General features: G+C 43.7%; 1 protein-coding gene across 1 annotated transcript in view; it reads left to right on the top strand.

Moving 5' to 3' along the window:
- Positions 1–22,086, top strand: part of LOC139534704 (NACHT and WD repeat domain-containing protein 2) — a 90,201-nt gene that overhangs the window by 42,252 nt on the left and 25,863 nt on the right. The window contains exon 3 of the mRNA XM_071334087.1: positions 11,939–12,055. Within this exon, the coding sequence (XP_071190188.1) occupies positions 11,939–12,055 (117 nt within the window). The remainder of the gene's footprint in view (positions 1–11,938; positions 12,056–22,086) is intronic.

The raw sequence follows: 22,086 nt of genomic DNA, 5'->3' as shown, positions 1-22,086 counted from the left end.
GAGGCACAGTGAGCAGGAAAGTGACAGATAAATAAGAACTCTGCAGAATGATTGAAACCAAAAGCCAATGTGGAACGTTCTCCATCTACAGTATACAGGATTCTCTCTTTCATTCACCCCTTCGTCCTAATCCCCCTTTCCAAACACCTCTACCAACTCTCAGAACTCCTGGAGAAAGTGTCACTATGTTTTCCTCCCTCCTCCTCCTCCTCATCCCTCCATCTCTATCTATCCATTCCCTTCTTCGCTCCGAGCCACACATCAGAGTCTGTGGGTCGGAGTGGGAGGGGAGGGGAGGGGGGGGGGGGGGGGTTATTAAATTAGAGCGGTGGCCTCCCCTACGGCGGTGGGAGAGCGAGATGACTAATGTCTTCATTTGAGTTTAATTACTGGGCCTCTGTCGAATCCCCCGCCTGCCGTACAATGTTCTGTTACACCTCTCCATTCTCCCATCAACACGGGGGTGTGAAGAGCTCATGAGCCCCCACCCCCCCCACCCCCCCATGCCAAATAAGGAGTCCATTATTGAATTGGTGTTGTATTGAGGGGTTTCATGATATTAACTGATGCCGTTTATTAGTGTACCTAATATGTCTTGATGGATTCATTTTGTCCCGTTTTTTTTTGTTGCGTTGGTTGTGCCGTTTATCGCAGTAGGCTTTGATTGTAGGATTTGTCTTCGTTATGTGGCTGTTACACTACACATTTGATTATTGCGCGAAGCGAGTAAAATACTATTGAGTATTAACTTTTCATGGAACAACACAGTACACTGTTAGGAAAAAAAGGTAGTCAATGGCAACGTAAACACTTGTCACTGTAGTGATACCCTGTAAGGTACGTCCATTGCACCATTAGTTAAAGGTACTGTAGGTAATTGAACCCTTGCAGTCCGTACCTTAAAAGAGGCAAAAGGTGCACATTTGCTTTTTTAGGGTACAACCACAGTGACTTTTATTCCTTTTAAGTTAAAATATATATATATATATTCTCTCGCTGCAGGAAGATGTTTTGAGTAGGGAGGTGTAAATAGAAATTCATTCGACTAAATTATATAATTACTCCTGTCTATACAGAAAATAAAGAAAATCATTCAGAATACTTCCTCAGAGAGCATGACTTAGCCACAGACGATGTTAAGCTTCTTTTAAAGCTGTGGGTTGTATCAAATCAAAAAGTGTGTAGGTCTACATGCCGAGTTGGGAAGCCTGCGATTTGGACCGGGTGCGTCGTAATAGCCCTGGCTGATTGTTGAGATGCGGCTGTCAGTGGAAAAGCGTCTAAAATATGTGTGACTATCATGTGTCTTCAGTATCATTTTGAAATGTTGAGACAAGAAGAACGAGATGGGGGGGGGTGAAGATATTGGCTCGTCTCTCTCCAGAAAAAGCAGTGCTGTCCCCCACCAATTCTTCCGCATTCATTATTTTATTGTGTTAATTGTTTGCCCTTTGATTGTTTGTTGTTAATAAATTCCCTGTTAACCAATGTCACCAGTAGTAAAATAACCATTATTCCCCGTCATTTAGTTACATACATTTCTGTTAATTCATGGATTAATTAGGCCCACAAGTCATTTACTGGGAAGTCAGAGTGGAAACGTTGTTTGCACAACCTGCTACACTGTTGAGAAACAAGTTTTGATATTTCACACCATCATTTATGAGTTTTGTTTTAAAAAATCATTGTATTTGGTTTGAAGTGCTCCGTGTGAACAATGAAAGAAAATAAAAAAAAGTAGCCATTGTGATTGATAATATTTCCTCACAGTATTTGAAAGATCTTTCCAACACTTTCCCCCTTCGATAATCAGCAGGCCTCGGTGAAACAGAGCAAAATGTCATGCTCTGAGAATCCTATATATCCAGTGGAAACGTCCTAAAATACCTGAACACAGCTAAAACAGCTGTGTCTGTCCAGAGCTCACTGGCGCAGGAAACTCTGAGGGCCCGGAATAGGCTTGTTGATACAATGTTGCAAGTTTGCAAGCCACAGTTTAGGGCTGGACTTTGATATATACAGGCATTGGGCTGGACCTTCATATATACAGGCATTGGGCTGGACCTTGATATATACAGGCGTTGGGCTGGACCTTCATATATACAGGTGTTGGGCTGGACCTTCATATATACAGGTGTTGGGCTGGACCTTGATATATACAGGCGTTGGGCTGGACCTTCATATATACAGGTGTTGGGATGGACCTTCATATATACAGGCATTGGGCTGGACCTTGATATATACAGGCGTTGGGCTGGACCTTCATATATACAGGTGTTGGGCTGGACCTTCATATATACAGGCATTGGGCTGGACCTTCATATATACAGGCATTGGGCTGGACCTTGATATATACATGCATTGGAATGGACCTTCATATATACAGGTGTTGGGCTGGACCTTCATATATACAGGTGTTGGGCTGGACCTTCATATATACAGGCATTGGGCTGGACCTTCATATATACAGGTGTTGGGCTGGACCTTCATATATACAGGCATTGGGCTGGACCTTCATATATACAGGTGTTGGGCTGGACCTTCATATATACAGGTGTTGGGCTGGACCTTCATATATACAGGCATTGGGCTGGACCTTCATATATACAGGTGTTGGGCTGGACCTTCATATATACAGGTGTTGGGCTGGACCTTGATATATACAGGCGTTGGGCTGGACCTTCATATATACAGGCATTGGGCTGGACCTTCATTTATACAGGTGTTGGGATGGACCTTCATATATACAGGCATTGGACTGGACCTTCATATATACAGGCATTGGGCTGGACCTTCATATATACAGGTGTTGGGCTGGACCTTGATATATACAGGTGTTGGGCTGGACCTTCATATATACAGGTGTTGGGCTGGACCTTCATATATACAGGCGTTGGGCTGGACCTTCATATATACAGGCATTGGGCTGGACCTTGATATATACAGGCATTGGGCTGGACCTTCATATATACAGGCATTGGGCTGGACCTTCATATATACAGGCATTGGGCTGGACCTTCATATATACAGGCGTTGGGCTGGACCTTCATATATACAGGCATTGGGCTGGACCTTCATATATACAGGTGTTGGGCTGGACCTTCATATATACAGGCATTGAGCTGGACCTTCATACAGTGGGGCAAAAAAGTATTTAGTCAGCCACCAATTGTGCAAGTTCTCCCACTTAAAAAGATGAGAGAGGCCTGTAATTTTCATCATAGGTACACTTCAACTATGACAGACAAAATGAGAAAAGAAAATCCAGAAAATTACATTGTAGGATTTTTAATGAATTTATTTGCAAATTATGGTGGAAAATAAGTATTTGGTCACCTACAAACAAGCAAGATTTCTGGCTCTCACAGACCTGTAACTTCTTCTTTAAGAGGCTCCTCTGTCCTCCACTCGTTACCTGTATTAATGGCACCTGTTTGAACTTGTTATCAGTATAAAAGACACCTGTCCACAACCTCAAACAGTCACACTCCAAACTCCACTATGGCCAAGACCAAAGAGCTGTCAAAGGACACCAGAAACAAAATTGTAGACCTGCACCAGGCTGGGAAGACTGAATCTGCAATAGGTAAGCAGCTTGGTTTGAAGAAATCAACTGTGGGAGCAATTATTAGGAAATGGAAGACATACAAGACCACTGATAATCTCCCTTGATCTGGGGCTCCACGCAAGATCTCACCCCGTGGGGTCAAAATGATCACAAGAATGGTGAGCAAAAATCCCAGAACCACACGGGGGGACCTAGTGAATGACCTGCAGAGAGCTGGGACCAAAGTAACAAAGCCTACAATCAGTAACACACTACGCCGCCAGGGACTCAAATCCTGCAGTGCCAGACGTGTCCCCCTGCTTAAGCCAGTACATGTCCAGGCCCGTCTGAAGTTTGCTAGAGAGCATTTGGATGATTGGGAGAATGTCATATGGTCAGATGAAACCAAAATATAACTTTTTGGTAAAAACTCAACTCGTCGTGTTTGGAGGACAAAGAATGCTGAGTTGCATCCAAAGAACACCATACCTACTGTGAAGCATGGGGGTGGAAACATCATGCTTTGGGGCTGTTTTTCTGCAAAGGGACCAGGACGACTGATCCGTGTAAAGGAAAGAATGAATGGGGCCATGTATCGTGAGATTTTGAGTGAAAACCTCCTTCCATCAGCAAGGGCATTGAAGATGAAACGTGGCTGGGTCATTCAGCATGACAATGATCCCAAACACACCGCCCGGGCAACGAAGGAGGGGCTTCGTAAGAAGCATTTCAAGGTCCTGGAGTGGCCTAGCCAGTCTCCAGATCTCAACCCCATAGAAAATCTTTGGAGGGAGTTGAAAGTCCATGTTGCCCAGCAACAGCCCCAAAACATCACTGCTCTAGAGGAGATCTGCATGTAGGAATGGGCCAAAATACCAGCAACAGTGTGTGAAAACCTTGTGAAGACTTACAGAAAACGTTTGACCTCTGTCATTGCCAACAAAGGGTATATAACAAAGTATTGAGATAAACTTTTGTTATTGACCAAATACTTATTCTGGAATATTTTTTCTAATTTTGTCTGTCATAGTTGAAGTGTACCTATGATGAAAATTACAGGCCTCTCTCATCTTTTTAAGTGGGAGAACTTGCACAATTGGTGGCTGACTAAATACTTTTTTGCCCCACTGTATATACAGTGGGGAGAACAAGTATTTGATACACCGCCGATTTTGCAGGTTTTCCTACTTACAAAGCATGTAGAGGTCTGTCATTTTTATCATAGGTACACTTCAACTGTGAGAGACAGAATCTAAAACAAAAATCCAGAAAATCACATTGTATAATTTTTAAGTATTTAATTTGCATTTTATTGCATGACATAAGTATTTGATACATCAGAAAAGCAGAACTTAATATTTGGTACAGAAACCTTTGTTTGCAATTACAGAGTTCATACGTTTCCTGTAGTTCTTGACCAGGTTTGCACACACTGCAGCAGGGATTTTGGCCCACTCCTCCATACAGACCTTCTCCAGATCCTTCAGGTTTCGGGGCTGTCGCTGGGCAATACGGACTTTCAGCTCCCTCCAAAGATTTTCTATTGGGTTCAGGTCTGGAGACTGTCTAGGCCACTCCAGGACCTTGAAATGCTTCTTACGGAGCCACTCCTTAGTTGCCCTGGCTGTGTGTTTCGGGTCGTTGTCATGCTGGAAGACCCAGCCACGACCCATCTTCAATGCTCTTACTGAGGGAAGGAGGTTGTTGGCCAAGATCTCGCGATACATGGCCAAATCCATCCTTCCCTCAATACAGTGCAGTCGTCCTGTCCCCTTTGCAGAAAAGCATCCCCAAAGAATGATGTTTCCACCTCCATGCTTCACGGTTGGGATGGTGTTCTTGGGGTTGTACTCATCCTTCTTCTTCCTCCAAACACGGCGAGTGGAGTTTAGACCAAAAAGCTCTATTTTTGTCTCATCAGACCACATGACCTTCTCCCATTCCTCCTCTGGATCATCCAGATGGTCATTGGCAAACTTCAGACGGGCCTGGACATGCACTGGCTTGAGCAGGGGGACCTTGCGTGCACTGCAGGATTTTAATCCATGACGGCGTGGTGTGTTACTAATGGTTTTCTTTGAGATTGTGGTCCCAGCTCTCTTCAGGTCATTGACCAGGTCCTGCCGTGTAGTTCTGGGCTGATCCCTCACCTTCTTCATGATCATTGATGCCCCACGAGGTGAGATCTTGCATGGAGCCCCAGACCGAGGGTGATTGACCGTCATCTTGAACGTCTTCCATTTTCTAATAATTGCGCCAACAGTTGTTGCCTTCTCACCAAGCTGTTTTTCTATTGTCCTGTAGCCCATCCCAGCCTTGTGCAGGTCTACAATTTTATCCCTGATGTCCTTACACAGCTCTCTGGTCTTGGCCATTGTGGAGAGGTTGGAGTCTGTTTGATTGAGTGTGTGGACAGGTGTCTTTTATACAGGTAACGAGTTCAAACAGGTGGAGTTAATACAGGTAATGAGTGGAGAACAGGAGGGCTTCTCAAAGAAAAACTAACAGGTCTGTGAGAGCCGGAATTCTTACTGGTTGGTAGGTGATCAAATACTTATGTCATGCAATAAAATGCAAATTAATTACTTAAAAATCATACAATGTGATTTTCTGGATTTTTGTTTTAGATTCCATCTCTCACAGTTGAAGTGTACCTATGATAAAAAGTACAGACCTCTACATGCTTTGTAAGTAGGAAAACCTGCAAAATTGACAGTGTATCAAATACTTGTTCTCCCCACTGTACAGGCGTTGGGCTGGACCTTCATATATACAGGCATTGGGCTGGACCTTCATATATACAGGCGTTGGACCCAGTAAGACAGATCAAAAGGGAGGTGTGTGTGTGTGTGTGTGTGTGTGTGTGTGTGTGTGTGTGTGTGTGTGTGTGTGTGTGTGTGTGTGTGTGTGTGTGTGTGTGTGTGTGTGTGTGTGTGTGTGTGTGTGTGTGTGTGTGTGTGTGTGTGTGTGTGCGTGCGTGCGTGCGTGCGTGCGTGCGTGCGTGCGTGCGTGCGTGCGTGCGTGCGTGCGTGCGTGCGTGCGAGAGAGAGAGAGAGAGAGATAAGGAGAGGGGTGTTGTAGCAGATGGTGCCTATCAAAACTGACCACAAATGGACAGCTATGTGACCCAGCACCAGTGGGTGAAAAGCACCTCTCACTGGGCCACGCCCAGCATTGTGTTGCTTGCTATGGGTAGGAGCAGGCCTTTAACATGGGCAGAAGCAGGCCTTTAACATGGGCAGAAGCAGGCCTTTGACATGGGCAGAAGCAGGCCTTTAACATGGGCAGAAGCAGGCCTTTAACATGGGCAGAAGCAGGCCTTTGACATGGGCAGAAGCAGGCCTTTGACATGGGCAGAAACAGGCCTTTGACATGGGCAGAAGCAGGCCTTTGACATGGGCAGAAGCAGGCCTTTAACATGGGCAGACGCAGGCCTTTAACATGGGCAGAAGCAGGCCTTTGACATGGGCAGAAGCAGGCCTTTAACATGGGCAGAAGCAGGCCTTTAACATGGGCAGAAGCAGGCCTTTGACATGGGCAGAAGCAGGCCTTTGACATGGGCAGAAGCAGGCCTTTGACATGGGCAGAAGCAGGCCTTTGACATGGGCAGAAGCAGATCTTTAACATGGGCAGAAGCAGGCCTTTGACATGGGCAGAAGCAGGCCTTTGACATGGGCAGAAGCAGGCCTTTAACATGGGCAGAAGCAGGCCTTTAACATGGGCAGAAGCAGGCCTTTAACATGGGCAGAAGCAGGCCTGCAAGCAGAGGGCGAGAGAATGCCACATTCCTTATTTGATATTGTTCACATTCCCTTTAACAAGTTTAGAATTATAAACTAATAGAAAACAGAAGTGAATAACTAATTGTGAGCACAGCATGGATCACATAGCACCGGGCATGCTCGACCTTGAATAAACATAACCATAGACCACTTAAACTGGCACAACACTTCCACTAATGGGTGGCCAAAAATAACTAACTGAATGCCACACCCCCCCACCAAGCTATTCAAAATAGTCGGTAAAAATATTATATTTTGTAACCCAGGTTAAGAGTACTGTACCCTTATAATGTAGGTGTAACTGTTGTGTAAAGTCAACTTGAGTGAAATCTAAACCTAACAATTGTGTAGAAGATTATTAGACTACCATTTCACCTCTGCCTTCTTGACATGCCTTGCAAGGTATGGAGTTGGTTAGCAGTTAAAGATCCACACCTTTTTTTAAATTTTCGCCTAAAATGACATACCCAAATCTAACTGCCTGTAGCTCAGGCCCTGAAGCAAGGATATGCGTATTCTTGGTACCATTTGAAAGGGAACACTTTGAAGTTTGTGTAAATGTGAAAGGAATGTAGGAGAATATAACACAATAGATCTAGTAAAAGATAATACAAAGAAAAAAGAACTGTTCTTTTGTATTTTTTTGTACCATCATCTTTGAAATGCAAGAGAAAGGCCATAATGTATTATTCCAGCCCATGATGCAATTTAGATTTTGGCCACAGATGGCAGCAGTGAATGTGCAGTGTTAGACTGATCCAATGAACCATTGCATTTATGTTCAAAAGTTTGTATCAAGACTGCCCAAATGTGCCTAATTTGTTTATTAATAACTTTTCATGTTCAAAATTGTGCACTCTCTTCAAACAATAGCATGATATTCTCACACTGTAATAGCTACTGTAAATTGGACAGTACAGTTAGATTAACAACAATTTAAGCTTTCTACCAATATCAGATATGTCTATGTCCTGGGAAATGTTCTTGTTACTTACAACCTCATGCTAATTGCATTAGCCTACGTTAGCTCAACCGTCCCGTTTTAAGAGGTTTTTAAACTGCTAACTGATTGTTCTCTCTCCTCAGCTGTACTGCTCCTAGCCTGCATGTCCTCTACAACCCAGTCAATGAACACGGGCTAGACTCCAGCCCTTCCTGCCAATCATGTGGAAGATAGCTCCCCAGAGAGCTGTCAGTCAAACAGAAGGCCCCACCCACACTCCGTTTGCAGGGGATTATTAGGCCTGTCAGTTCTGTTATGCTCACTGCCAATGTGTCAGTCAAAGTGACTGTTTCCTCCTTTGCTTGGCTTTTTGACAAGCCTACTGACCATGATGGCAATCCTGAGCTGATAAATAGTCAATCGTTCTGGCTTCTCCGTCCTGTTCCCTGTTGCTCCACCGACAAGTACTCAACAGTGAGATGAAATGGGGTCGAAGGACGGGGTTGAAGGACAGGGTCGAAGGACGGGGTCGAAGGACGGGGTCGAAGGACGGGGTCGAAGGACGGGGTCGAAGGACAGTTGACACCTGAAAACACCTAAGGGATAGTTTAGTGAAAATACTTTCACATGACCATCCCCTTGTACTGTGCATCCTCCCCCCTCGTAGAATTCAAAATTATGTTTACAACCACAAATAACAATAACTGTAGTGACCAATGATTCGGTAGCGACCCTGGGTTTATAAACGTCGACATCGACTTTATCATTTCAGCATGCTTTTGTGTGTCAGAGTCGATGTCACGCAGGGCTACAGGCCAGAAGGCTGAGGGTTCACCGAACCACCACAGACGAGCTCCCTCTCCCTGCCTGTGTCATCAAACTACGACCAGAGCCGTCTGCAGACAATAATCAGCGTGGGGGAAATCTCAGTTTCAACATTTTGATGCAATATTTATAATTATATAAAATATATGCATCAACAAAAAAAAATCCAATAACAGGTTTCTATGCCAACGCACTATACAACCGATACACGAACCATACTGACTTTGGACTCTTCAATATCATGGTTTGAGTTTTCAACAACACCACAATAGACTGTCAAGCTAGACAAACATGAAACACAATCCCTCTCTACCTTCTAGGCTTACCCAGTATCAAAGGCCTGGCTTGAGAATCTCTAAATGTCATTCAACTTGTTGGTGTTTTGTAACAGATGTCTCTTTCCATTCATCAAATGGCTGCTGCACAGTTTGGATGCTGGAATTATATTCTGGACGAACATGCGCAGGTTGCCTACAGGAGACTTCTGAAGTAGCCTAATCAGTAGTAGCCTAATCAGATTAAAACATTGTGACCTGGTCTGGTTGTGTTCATGCCACATATAAAAGGTAACACATTTTAAAAGTGAAATGACAAATATTTCGCCTATATTGACACGTTAGGCTCTAGATGCATGAAGCAGGAAGCCGCTGGGATTGGAGAGGAGGCAGAGCGCGTGTCTTTCCTGAATAACAGGGCATGCTGGGAGAATATGTGGCCACGTCATTATAGGACGACTTGGGAGAATGATGATCTGCAGCAGACGGCACATCTCCGTATCAGAAGTAAAGATACCTCCAGACTGGCTTGCTACTCTGCCTTTCTAGACCTTTCTAAATGGAATGACTGGAATTAAATCATAATTCGGTTTTTGCACCCGTTATTCAAATCACATTTTCACTGCAGCCTAGAGTAGAATTTTGTACTCAGTTGAAAACAATAATTCATTTAATCATTGTATTGTGGTCTTGTAGGCTAGTCTAGGGAAGGATGTTTGCACTGTCCCTAAACAAGATTAATAGGGGTGCTTTTTTTGAGCTGCGTGTCTTCACTGTTCTTTCATGCGCAATGATGCACCTGGCCTCTTCCATGCCTATCAGCTATTCCTATTGGTTCTTGTGGATTCATATTGAACATTGGTGCAGCTTTGAATGAGCTTAGAATGTATGTGTGGAATGTTAGCCTATTGGAGACCTGGACAAACGATCCACCTGCCACTGTTGTCACTATGAATGGTGGGTAGAGGACAGGATAGACAGTTAGAATGGTAGACTATATTGTCATTATAAATGGTGGATAGAGGACAGGATAGACAGTTAGAATGGTAGACTATATTGTCACTATGAATGGTGGATAGTGGACAGACTGGTAGACTATATTGTCAGTATGAATGGTGGATAGAGGACAGACTGGTAGACTATATTGTCACTATGAATGGTGGATAGAGGACAGACTGGTAGACTATATTGTCACTATGAATGGTGGATAGACAGACTGGTAGACTATATTGTCACTATGAATGGTGGATAGACAGTTAGACTGGTAGACTACACTGAGGTTACCAAACATTAGGAACACCTTCCTCATATTGAGTTGCACCCTAAGAGCTCCCATTTTACTCTCCGACCTATTTCCTTTTCTTCACATGTCACAAGCGAACATCCCTAATAACCATTACTCATCGTTAAAATGTACCCATACTGCACCTATGAATGCAGGCCAACAGAGGGAACCCTGGGAAATGTAGGCCAACAGAGGGAACCCAGGGCCAAATGAGGGGACCTTGGAAAAGGTAGGCCAACAGAGGGAACCCAGGGCCAACAGAGGGAACCCTGGGAAATGTAGGCCAACAGAGGGAACCCAGGGCCAAATAAGGGAACCTTGGAAAAGGTAGGCCAACAGAGGGAACCCAGGGCCAACAGAGGGAACCCTGGGAAATGTAGGGCAACAGAGGGAACCCAGGGCCAACAGAGGGAACCCTGGGAAATGTAGACCAACAGAGGGAACCCTGGGAAATGTAGGCCAACATAGGGAACCCAGGGCCAACAGAGGGAACCCTGGGAAATGTAGGCCAACAGAGGGAACCCAGGGCCAACAGAGGGAACCCTGGGAAATGTAGGCCAACAGAGGAAATCCAGAGTCTAGCATGCTCTCAGAGGCTGGGTTTGTCCTGCTTCTAAGGGGCGGCGACAGCAGAAACTTGGCATGGACACACTCACTTATGTGGCTCTCTCTTTCATTCTCTCTATCCGGAGGAGATTTCCCCTGCGGCGTGTTTGCACTTAGAATTATAAGCGCCAGCTACACTGATTTTGACAAATGTGTCAGGAGATCTCCCCCCTGTCGAAGCCAACACAGGTACACACACACAAACACACACACACACACACACACAAACACACAGAGGCCTTCTGTCGCTCTCCATTCTGCCTGTCCTCATTGCCCCTAGTGACAGAGTGGTATCTCAGACATAGTGAGAGTGTTTGAGAGCCAGGTGGGCACTGTTCTGTGTGTGTGTGTGTGTGTGCGCGTGCGCGTGTGCGTGTGCGTGCGTGTAAACATCCTGCTTGGTCCGTGCTCTAAGTCTGCTGTTCTCCACAGCAACAACCTCACAATGTCCACCATGGAAAAACATAGCTATTCTTCTATGGACCGTTTTCTGTGCAATACAACCGTCTGGGTGGGAATATGTCTATATGAACCTAATCTACACTATAACTAATTGGTCCAAAATGATTACTGGTACTAGGACCTTTGACCTTGTGAACAGGAAACGTAATGTTTACTGTATATGTCATGTGTTCTTTATTTATGGAATGTTTATTGTTCATTTGTCCTTTGTAGGTGGTGGACCTGTACTGGGGGATGGACCCAGAGGAGTGGGACAGTCCAGACCTGCAGCGTCTCAGGATGAAGTTACTAGAGGACTGTCTCCAGACGTCCGCCGGCCCATGTTTTGTTGTGGGTATTATGACACGTAAATTATCCTTTATAAGCCTTCATAACCACCCTGTTCATTACACACCGCTGAGATGTTAATTTGACTGTTTTGAGTTTGTGTTGTAACATGGTAGTTTGTCTGTCTGTATGTCCAGTCACCCATCCACCCACCCATCCACCCACCCATCCATCCATCCATCCATCTATCAAATTATTTAAGACTTTCTGCTCTCAGTTCGGTACGTGCAGTTTCAACAGGTTGTTGGTTTGGAACCTGTTGGTTCGGAACCTGTTGGTTCGGAACCTGTTGGTTCGGAACTTGTTGGTTCGGAACCTGTTGGTTTGGAACCTGTTGGTTTGGAACCTGTTGGTTTGGAACCTGTTGGTTCGGAACTTGTTGGTTCGGAACTTGTTGGTTTGGAACCTGTTGGTTTGGAACCTGTTGGTTTGGAACTTGTTGGTTTGGAACCTGTTGGTTTGGAACCTGTTGGTTTGGAACCTGTTGGTTTGGAACCTGTTGGTTCGGAACTTGTTGGTTTGGAACCTGTTGGTTTGGAACCTGTTGGTTTGGAACTTGTTGGTTTGGAACCTGTTGGTTTGGAACCTGTTGGTTTGGAACCTGTTGGTTTGGAACCAGTTGGTTCGGAACCTGTTGGTTTGGAACCTGTTGGTTCGGAACTTGTTGGTTTGGAACTTGTTGGTTCGGAACTTGTTGGTTTGGAACCTGTTGGTTTGGAACTTGTTGGTTTGGAACCTGTTGGTTTGGAACCTGTTGGTTTGGAACTTGTTGGTTTGGAACCTGTTGGTTTGGAACCTGTTGGTTCGGAACTTGTTGGTTTGGAACTTGTTGGTTCGGAACCTGTTGGTTTGGAACCTGTTGGTTTGGAACTTGTTGGTTCGGAACCTGTTGGTTCGGAACTTGTTGGTTTGGAACTTGTTGGTTTGGAACCTGTTGGTTCGGAACTTGTTGGTTTGGAACTTGTTGGTTCGGAACCTGTTGGTTTGGAACCTGTTGGTTTGGAACTTGTTGGTTTGGAACCTGTTGGTTTGGAACTTGTTGGTTTGGAACCTGTTGGTTTGGAACCTGTTGGTTTGGAACTTGTTGGTTTGGAACCTGTTGGTTTGGAACCTGTTGGTTTGGAACTTGTTGGTTTGGAACCTGTTGGTTTGGAACCTGTTGGTTCGGAACCTGTTGGTTCGGAACCTGTTGGTTCGGAACCTGTTGGTTTCCTGTGTAGATAGATCAATATGATGACAGATGGGCTCAGGTTGTGTGGGTTATCAATTCTATCTCTTCTAGATCATACCAGGTCAGAGGAGGTAAAGACCCATTTTGATGGAGGGCATGAGATTGTAATTGGGGTCAGAGCTCAGAGAGAGAGAGAGAGAGAGAGGTGATAGGATAGTGGATAGGAGCCTTGTCCCAGGGAGTCTGATATTGTAATTGGGGTCAGAGGTCAGAGAGAGAGAGGTGTCTATCTTTGTACCCCCAAATTAATTTACATATCTTATATCTTCATATCTCTGCCCACCCAACCATCTATCTCTTTCTGCATCTCTCTTTCTGCATCTATCTCTTTCTGCATCTATCTCTTTCTGCATCTAACGCTTTCATCTATCTCTTTCTGCATTTATCTCTTTCATCTATCTCTTTCTGCATTTATCTCTTTCTGCATCTCTCTTTCTGCATCTCTCTTTCTGCATCTATCTCTTTCTGCATCTATCTCTTTCTGCATCTATCTCTTTCTGCATCTATCTCTTTCTGCATCTCTCTCTTTCTGCTACCCCACTGGTAGTGAGAAGGAAGGTTATTTGCCCCACTGGTTGTGAAAAGGAAGGTTATTTACCCCACTGGTAGTGAGAAGGAATGTTATTTGCCCCACTGGTTGTGGAAAGGAAGGTTATTTACCCCACTGGTAGTAAAAGGAAGGTTATTTGCCCCACTGGTAGTAAAAGGAAGGTTATTTACCCCACTGGTTGTGAAAATGAAGGTTATTTGCCCCACTGGTTGTGGAAAGGAAGGTTATTTACCCCACTGGTAGTGAAAAGGAAGGTTATTTACCCCACTGGTAGTGAGAAGGAAGGTTATTTACCCCACTGGTAGTGAAAATGAAGGTTATTTACCCCACTGGTAGTGAAAAGGAAGGTTATTTACCCCACTGGTTGTGGAAAGGAAGGTTATTTGCCCCACTGGTTGTGAAAAGGAAGGTTATTTACCCCACTGGTAGTGAAAAGGAAGGTTATTTACCCCACTGGTAGTGAGAAGGAAGGTTATTTACCCCACTGGTAGTAAAAAGGAAGGTTATTTACCCCACTGGTAGTGAAAAGGAAGGTTATTTACCCCACTGGTTGTGAAAAGGAAGGTTATTTACCCCACTGGTAGTGAGAAGGAATGTTATTTACCCCACTGGTAGTGAAAAGGAAGGTTATTTACCCCACTGGTAGTGAAAAGGAAGATTATTTACCCCACTGGTAGTAAAAAGGAAGGTTATTTACCCCACTGGTAGTAAAAGGAAGGTTATTTACCCCACTGGTAGTGAGAAGGAAGGTTATTTACCCCACTGGTAGTGAAAAGGAAGGTTATTTACCCCACTGGTAGTGAAAAGGAAGGTTATTTACCCCACTGGTTGTGGAAAGGAAGGTTATTTGCCCCACTGGTTGTGAAAAGGAAGGTTATTTACCCCACTGGTAGTGAAAAGGAAGGTTATTTACCCCACTGGTAGTGAGAAGGAAGGTTATTTGCCCCACTGGTTGTGGAAAGGAAGGTTATTTACCCCACTGGTAGTGAGAAGGAAGGTTATTTACCCCACTGGTTGTGAAAAGGAAGGTTATTTGCCCCACTGGTTGTGGAAAGGAAGGTTATTTACCCCACTGGTAGTGAAAAGGAAGGTTATTTACCCCACTGGTAGTGAAGAGGAAGGTTATTTACCCCACTGGTTGTGAAAAGGAAGGTTATTTACCCCACTGGTTGTGAAAGGGAAGGTTATTTACCCCACTGGTAGTGTAAAGGAATGTTATTTACCCCACTGGTAGTGAAAAGGAAGGTTATTTACCCCACTGTTAGTGTAAAGGAAGGTTATTTACCCCACTGGTAGTGAAAAGGAAGGTTATTTACCCCACTGGTAGTGAAAAGGAAGGTTATTTACCCCACTGGTAGTGAGAAGGAAGGTTATTTACCCCACTGGTTGTGAAAAGGAAGGTTATTTACCCCACTGGTAGTGAAAAGGAAGGTTATTTACCCCACTGGTAGTGAAAAGGAAGGTTATTTGCCCCACTGGTAGTGAAAAGGAAGGTTATTTACCCCACTGGTTGTGGAAAGGAAGGTTATTTACCCCACTGGTTGTGAAAAGGAAGGTTATTTGCCCCACTGGTAGTAAAAGGAAGGTTATTTACCCCACTGGTTGTGGAAAGGAAGGTTATTTACCCCACTGGTAGTGAGAAGGAAGGTTATTTGCCCCACTGGTTGTGGAAAGGAAGGTTATTTACCCCACTGGTAGTGAGAAGGAATGTTATTTGCCCCACTGGTTGTGGAAAGGAAGGTTATTTACCCCACTGGTAGTGAGAAGGAAGGTTATTTACCCCACTGGTAGTGAAAAGGAAGGTTATTTACCCCACTGGTAGTAAAAAGGAAGGTTATTTATCCCACTGGTAGTGAAAAGGAAGGTTATTTACCCCACTGGTAGTGAAAAGGAAGGTTATTTACCCCACTGGTAGTGAAAAGGAAGGTTATTTACCCCACTGGTAGTGAGAAGGAAGGTTATTTACCCCACTGGTAGTGAAAAGGAAGGTTATTTACCCCACTGGTTGTGAAAAGGAAGGTTATTTACCCCACTGGTAGTGAAAAGGAAGGTTATTTACCCCACTGGTTGTGAAAAGGAAGGATATTTGCCCCACTGGTTGTGGAAAGGAAGGTTATTTACCCCACTGGTAGTAAGAAGGAAGGTTATTTACCCCACTGGTAGTGAAAAGGAAGGTTATTTACCCCACTGGTAGTGAAAAGGAAGGTTATTTACCCCACTGGTTGTGAAAAGGAAGGTTATTTACCCCACTGGTAGTGAAAAGGAAGGTTATTTACCCCACTGGTTGTGAAAAGGAAGGTTATTTACCCCACTGGTAGTGAAAAGGAAGGTTATTTACCCCACTGGTAGTGAAAAGGAAGGTTATTTACCCCACTGGTAGTGAAAAGGAAGGTTATTTACCCCACTGGTAGTGAAAAGGAAGGTTATTTACCCCACTGGTAGTGAAAAGGAAGGTTATTTACCCCACTGGTAGTAAAAAGGAAGGTTATTTACCCCACTGGTAGTGAAAAGGAAGGTTATTTACCCCACTGGTTGTGAAAAGGAAGGTTATTTACCCCACTGGTAGTGAAAAGGAAGGTTATTTATCCCACTGGTAGTGAAAAGGAAGGTTATTTACCCCGCTGGTAGTGAAAAGGAAGGTTATTTACTCCACTGGTAGTGAAAAGGAAGGTTATTTTCCCCACTGGTAGTGAAAAGGAAGGTTATTTACCCCACTGGTAGTGAAAAGGAAGGTTATTTACCCCACTGGTAGTGAAAAGGAAGGTTATTTACCCCACTGGTAGTGAAAAGGAAGGTTATTTACCCCACTGGTAGTGAAAAGGAAGGTTATTTACCCCACTGGTAGTGAAAAGGAAGGTTATTTACCCCACTGGTAGTGAAAAGGAAGGTTATTTATCCCACTGGTAGTGAAAAGGAAGGTTATTTACCCCACTGGTAGTGAAAAGGAAGGTTATTTACCCCACTGGTAGTGAAAAGGAAGGTTATTTACCCCACTGGTAGTGAAAAGGAAGGTTATTTACCCCACTGGTAGTAAAAAGGAAGGTTATTTACCCCACTGGTAGTGAAAAGGAAGGTTATTTACCCCACTGGTTGTGAAAAGGAAGGTTATTTACCCCACTGGTAGTGAAAAGGAAGGTTATTTACCCCACTGGTAGTGAAAAGGAAGGTTATTTACCCCACTGGTAGTAAAAAGGAAGGTTATTTACCCCACTGGTAGTGAAAAGGAAGGTTATTTACCCCACTGGTTGTGAAAAGGAAGGTTATTTACCCCACTGGTAGTGAAAAGGAAGGTTATTTATCCCACTGGTAGTGAAAAGGAAGGTTATTTACCCCGCTGGTAGTGAAAAGGAAGGTTATTTACTCCACTGGTAGTGAAAAGGAAGGTTATTTACCCCACTGGTTGTGAAAAGGAAGGTTATTTACCCCACTGGTAGTGAAAGGGAAGGTTATTTACTCCACTGGTAGTGTTGTGAAAAGGAAGGTTATTTACCCCACTGGTAGTGAAAGGGAAGGTTATTTACTCCACTGGTAGTGAAAAGGAAGGTTATTTACCCCACTGGTTGTGAAAAGGAAGGTTATTTACCCCACTGGTAGTGAAAAGGAAGGTTATTTACCCCACTGGTTGTGAAAAGGAAGGTTATTTACTCCACTGGTAGTGAAAATGAAGGTTATTTACTCCACTGGTAGTGAAAAGGAAGGTTATTTACCCCACTGGTAGTGAAAAGGAAGGTTATTTACCCCACTGGTAGTAAAAGGAAGGTTATTTACTCCACTGGTAGTGAAAAGGAAGGTTATTTGCCCCACTGGTAGTGAGAAGGAAGGTTATTTACCCCACTGGTTGTGAAAAGGAAGGTTATTTACCCCACTGCTAGTGAAAAGGAAGGTTATTTACCCCACTGGTAGTGAAAAGGAAGGTTATTTACCCCACTGGTAGTGAAGAGGAAGGTTATTTACCCCACTGGTTGTGGAAAGGAAGGTTATTTACCCCACTGGTTGTGAAAAGGAAGGTTATTTACCCCACTGGTAGTGGAAAGGAAGGTTATTTACCCCACTGGTAGTGAAAAGGAAGGTTATTTACCCCACTGGTAGTGAAAAGGAAGGTTATTTACCCCACTGGTTGTGAAAAGGAAGGTTATTTACCCCACTGGTAGTGAAAAGGAAGGTTATTTACCCCACTGGTAGTGAAAAGGAAGGTTATTTACCCCACTGGTAGTGAAAAGGAAGGTTATTTACCCCACTGGTTGTGAAAAGGAAGGTTATTTACCCCACTGGTAGTGAAAAGGAAGGTTATTTACCCCACTGGTAGTGTAAAGGAAGGTTATTTACCCCACTGGTAGTGAAAAGGAAGGTTATTTTCCCCACTGGTAGTGAAAAGGAAGGTTATTTACCCCACTGGTAGTGAAAAGGAAGGTTATTTACCCCACTGGTAGTGAGAAGGAAGGTTATTTACCCCACTGGTTGTGGAAAGGAAGGTTATTTACCCCACTGGTAGTGTAAAGGAAGGTTATTTACCCCACTGGTAGTTGAAAGGAAGGTTATTTACCCCACTGGTAGTGAAAAGGAAGGTTATTTACCCAACTGGTAGTGTAAAGGAAGGTTATTTACCCCACTGGTAGTAAAAAGGAAGGTTATTTACCCCACTGGTAGTGTAAAGGAAGGTTATTTACCCCACTGGTAGTGAGAAGGAAGGTTATTTACCCCACTGGTAGTAAAAAGGAAGATTATTTACCCCACTGGTAGTGAAAAGGAAGGTTATTTACCCCACTGGTAGTGTAAAGGAAGGTTATTTACCCCACTGGTAGTAAAAAGGAAGGTTATTTACCCCACTGGTAGTGAAAAGGAAGGTTATTTACCCCACTGGTAGTGAAAAGGAAGGTTATTTACCCCACTGGTAGTGAAAAGGAAGGTTATTTACCCCACTGGTAGTGAGAAGGAAGGTTATTTACCCCACTGGTAGTGAAAATGAAGGTTATTTACCCCACTGGTAGTGAAAAGGAAGGTTATTTACCCCACTGGTAGTGAGAAGGAAGGTTATTTACCCCACTGGTAGTGAAAAGGAAGGTTATTTACCCCACTGGTAGTGAGAAGGAAGGTTATTTACCCCACTGGTTGTGGAAAGGAAGGTTATTTACCCCACTGGTAGTGTAAAGGAAGGTTATTTACCCCACTGGTAGTGGAAAGGAAGGTTATTTACCCCACTGGTAGTGAAAAGGAAGGTTATTTACCCAACTGGTAGTGTAAAGGAAGGTTATTTACCCCACTGGTAGTAAAAAGGAAGGTTATTTACCCCACTGGTAGTGTAAAGGAAGGTTATTTACCCCACTGGTAGTGAGAAGGAAGGTTATTTACCCCACTGGTAGTAAAAAGGAAGATTATTTACCCCACTGGTAGTGAAAAGGAAGGTTATTTACCCCACTGGTAGTGTAAAGGAAGGTTATTTACCCCACTGGTAGTAAGAAGGAAGGTTATTTACCCCACTGGTAGTGAAAAGGAAGGTTATTTACCCCACTGGTAGTGAAAAGGAAGGTTATTTACCCCACTGGTTGTGAAAAGGAAGGTTATTTACCCCACTGGTAGTGAAAAGGAAGGTTATTTACCCCACTGGTTGTGAAAAGGAAGGTTATTTACCCCACTGGTAGTGAAAAGGAAGGTTATTTACCCCACTGGTAGTGAAAAGGAAGGTTATTTACCCCACTGGTAGTGAAAAGGAAGGTTATTTACCCCACTGGTAGTGAAAAGGAAGGTTATTTACCCCACTGGTAGTGAAAAGGAAGGTTATTTACCCCACTGGTAGTAAAAAGGAAGGTTATTTACCCCACTGGTAGTGAAAAGGAAGGTTATTTACCCCACTGGTTGTGAAAAGGAAGGTTATTTACCCCACTGGTAGTGAAAAGGAAGGTTATTTATCCCACTGGTAGTGAAAAGGAAGGTTATTTACCCCGCTGGTAGTGAAAAGGAAGGTTATTTACTCCACTGGTAGTGAAAAGGAAGGTTATTTTCCCCACTGGTAGTGAAAAGGAAGGTTATTTACCCCACTGGTAGTGAAAAGGAAGGTTATTTACCCCACTGGTAGTGAAAAGGAAGGTTATTTACCCCACTGGTAGTGAAAAGGAAGGTTATTTACCCCACTGGTAGTGAAAAGGAAGGTTATTTACCCCACTGGTAGTGAAAAGGAAGGTTATTTACCCCACTGGTAGTGAAAAGGAAGGTTATTTATCCCACTGGTAGTGAAAAGGAAGGTTATTTACCCCACTGGTAGTGAAAAGGAAGGTTATTTACCCCACTGGTAGTGAAAAGGAAGGTTATTTACCCCACTGGTAGTGAAAAGGAAGGTTATTTACCCCACTGGTAGTAAAAAGGAAGGTTATTTACCCCACTGGTAGTGAAAAGGAAGGTTATTTACCCCACTGGTTGTGAAAAGGAAGGTTATTTACCCCACTGGTAGTGAAAAGGAAGGTTATTTACCCCACTGGTAGTGAAAAGGAAGGTTATTTACCCCACTGGTAGTAAAAAGGAAGGTTATTTACCCCACTGGTAGTGAAAAGGAAGGTTATTTACCCCACTGGTTGTGAAAAGGAAGGTTATTTACCCCACTGGTAGTGAAAAGGAAGGTTATTTATCCCACTGGTAGTGAAAAGGAAGGTTATTTACCCCGCTGGTAGTGAAAAGGAAGGTTATTTACTCCACTGGTAGTGAAAAGGAAGGTTATTTACCCCACTGGTTGTGAAAAGGAAGGTTATTTACCCCACTGGTAGTGAAAGGGAAGGTTATTTACTCCACTGGTAGTGAAAAGGAAGGTTATTTACCCCACTGGTTGTGAAAAGGAAGGTTATTTACCCCACTGGTAGTGAAAAGGAAGGTTATTTACCCCACTGGTTGTGAAAAGGAAGGTTATTTACTCCACTGGTAGTGAAAATGAAGGTTATTTACTCCACTGGTAGTGAAAAGGAAGGTTATTTACCCCACTGGTAGTGAAAAGGAAGGTTATTTACCCCACTGGTAGTAAAAGGAAGGTTATTTACTCCACTGGTAGTGAAAAGGAAGGTTATTTGCCCCACTGGTAGTGAGAAGGAAGGTTATTTACCCCACTGGTTGTGAAAAGGAAGGTTATTTACCCCACTGCTAGTGAAAAGGAAGGTTATTTACCCCACTGGTAGTGAAAAGGAAGGTTATTTACCCCACTGGTAGTGAAGAGGAAGGTTATTTACCCCACTGGTTGTGGAAAGGAAGGTTATTTACCCCACTGGTTGTGAAAAGGAAGGTTATTTACCCCACTGGTAGTGGAAAGGAAGGTTATTTACCCCACTGGTAGTGAAAAGGAAGGTTATTTACCCCACTGGTAGTGAAAAGGAAGGTTATTTACCCCACTGGTTGTGAAAAGGAAGGTTATTTACCCCACTGGTAGTGAAAAGGAAGGTTATTTACCCCACTGGTAGTGAAAAGGAAGGTTATTTAAACCCACTGGTAGTGAAAAGGAAGGTTATTTACCCCACTGGTTGTGAAAAGGAAGGTTATTTACCCCACTGGTAGTGAAAAGGAAGGTTATTTACCCCACTGGTAGTGTAAAGGAAGGTTATTTACCCCACTGGTAGTGAAAAGGAAGGTTATTTTCCCCACTGGTAGTGAAAAGGAAGGTTATTTACCCCACTGGTAGTGAAAAGGAAGGTTATTTACCCCACTGGTAGTGAGAAGGAAGGTTATTTACCCCACTGGTTGTGGAAAGGAAGGTTATTTACCCCACTGGTAGTGTAAAGGAAGGTTATTTACCCCACTGGTAGTTGAAAGGAAGGTTATTTACCCCACTGGTAGTGAAAAGGAAGGTTATTTACCCAACTGGTAGTGTAAAGGAAGGTTATTTACCCCACTGGTAGTAAAAAGGAAGGTTATTTACCCCACTGGTAGTGTAAAGGAAGGTTATTTACCCCACTGGTAGTGAGAAGGAAGGTTATTTACCCCACTGGTAGTAAAAAGGAAGATTATTTACCCCACTGGTAGTGAAAAGGAAGGTTATTTACCCCACTGGTAGTGTAAAGGAAGGTTATTTACCCCACTGGTAGTAAAAAGGAAGGTTATTTACCCCACTGGTAGTGAAAAGGAAGGTTATTTACCCCACTGGTAGTGAAAAGGAAGGTTATTTACCCCACTGGTAGTGAAAAGGAAGGTTATTTACCCCACTGGTAGTGAGAAGGAAGGTTATTTACCCCACTGGTAGTGAAAATGAAGGTTATTTACCCCACTGGTAGTGAAAAGGAA

The sequence above is a fragment of the Salvelinus alpinus genome, chromosome 11 (genome assembly GCF_045679555.1).
Source record: "Salvelinus alpinus chromosome 11, SLU_Salpinus.1, whole genome shotgun sequence".
NCBI classification, from domain to species: Eukaryota; Metazoa; Chordata; class Actinopteri; order Salmoniformes; family Salmonidae; genus Salvelinus; species Salvelinus alpinus.
The sequence above is the reverse complement of the archived record's forward strand: the minus strand, read 5'-3'. Positions and strand labels throughout refer to the sequence as shown.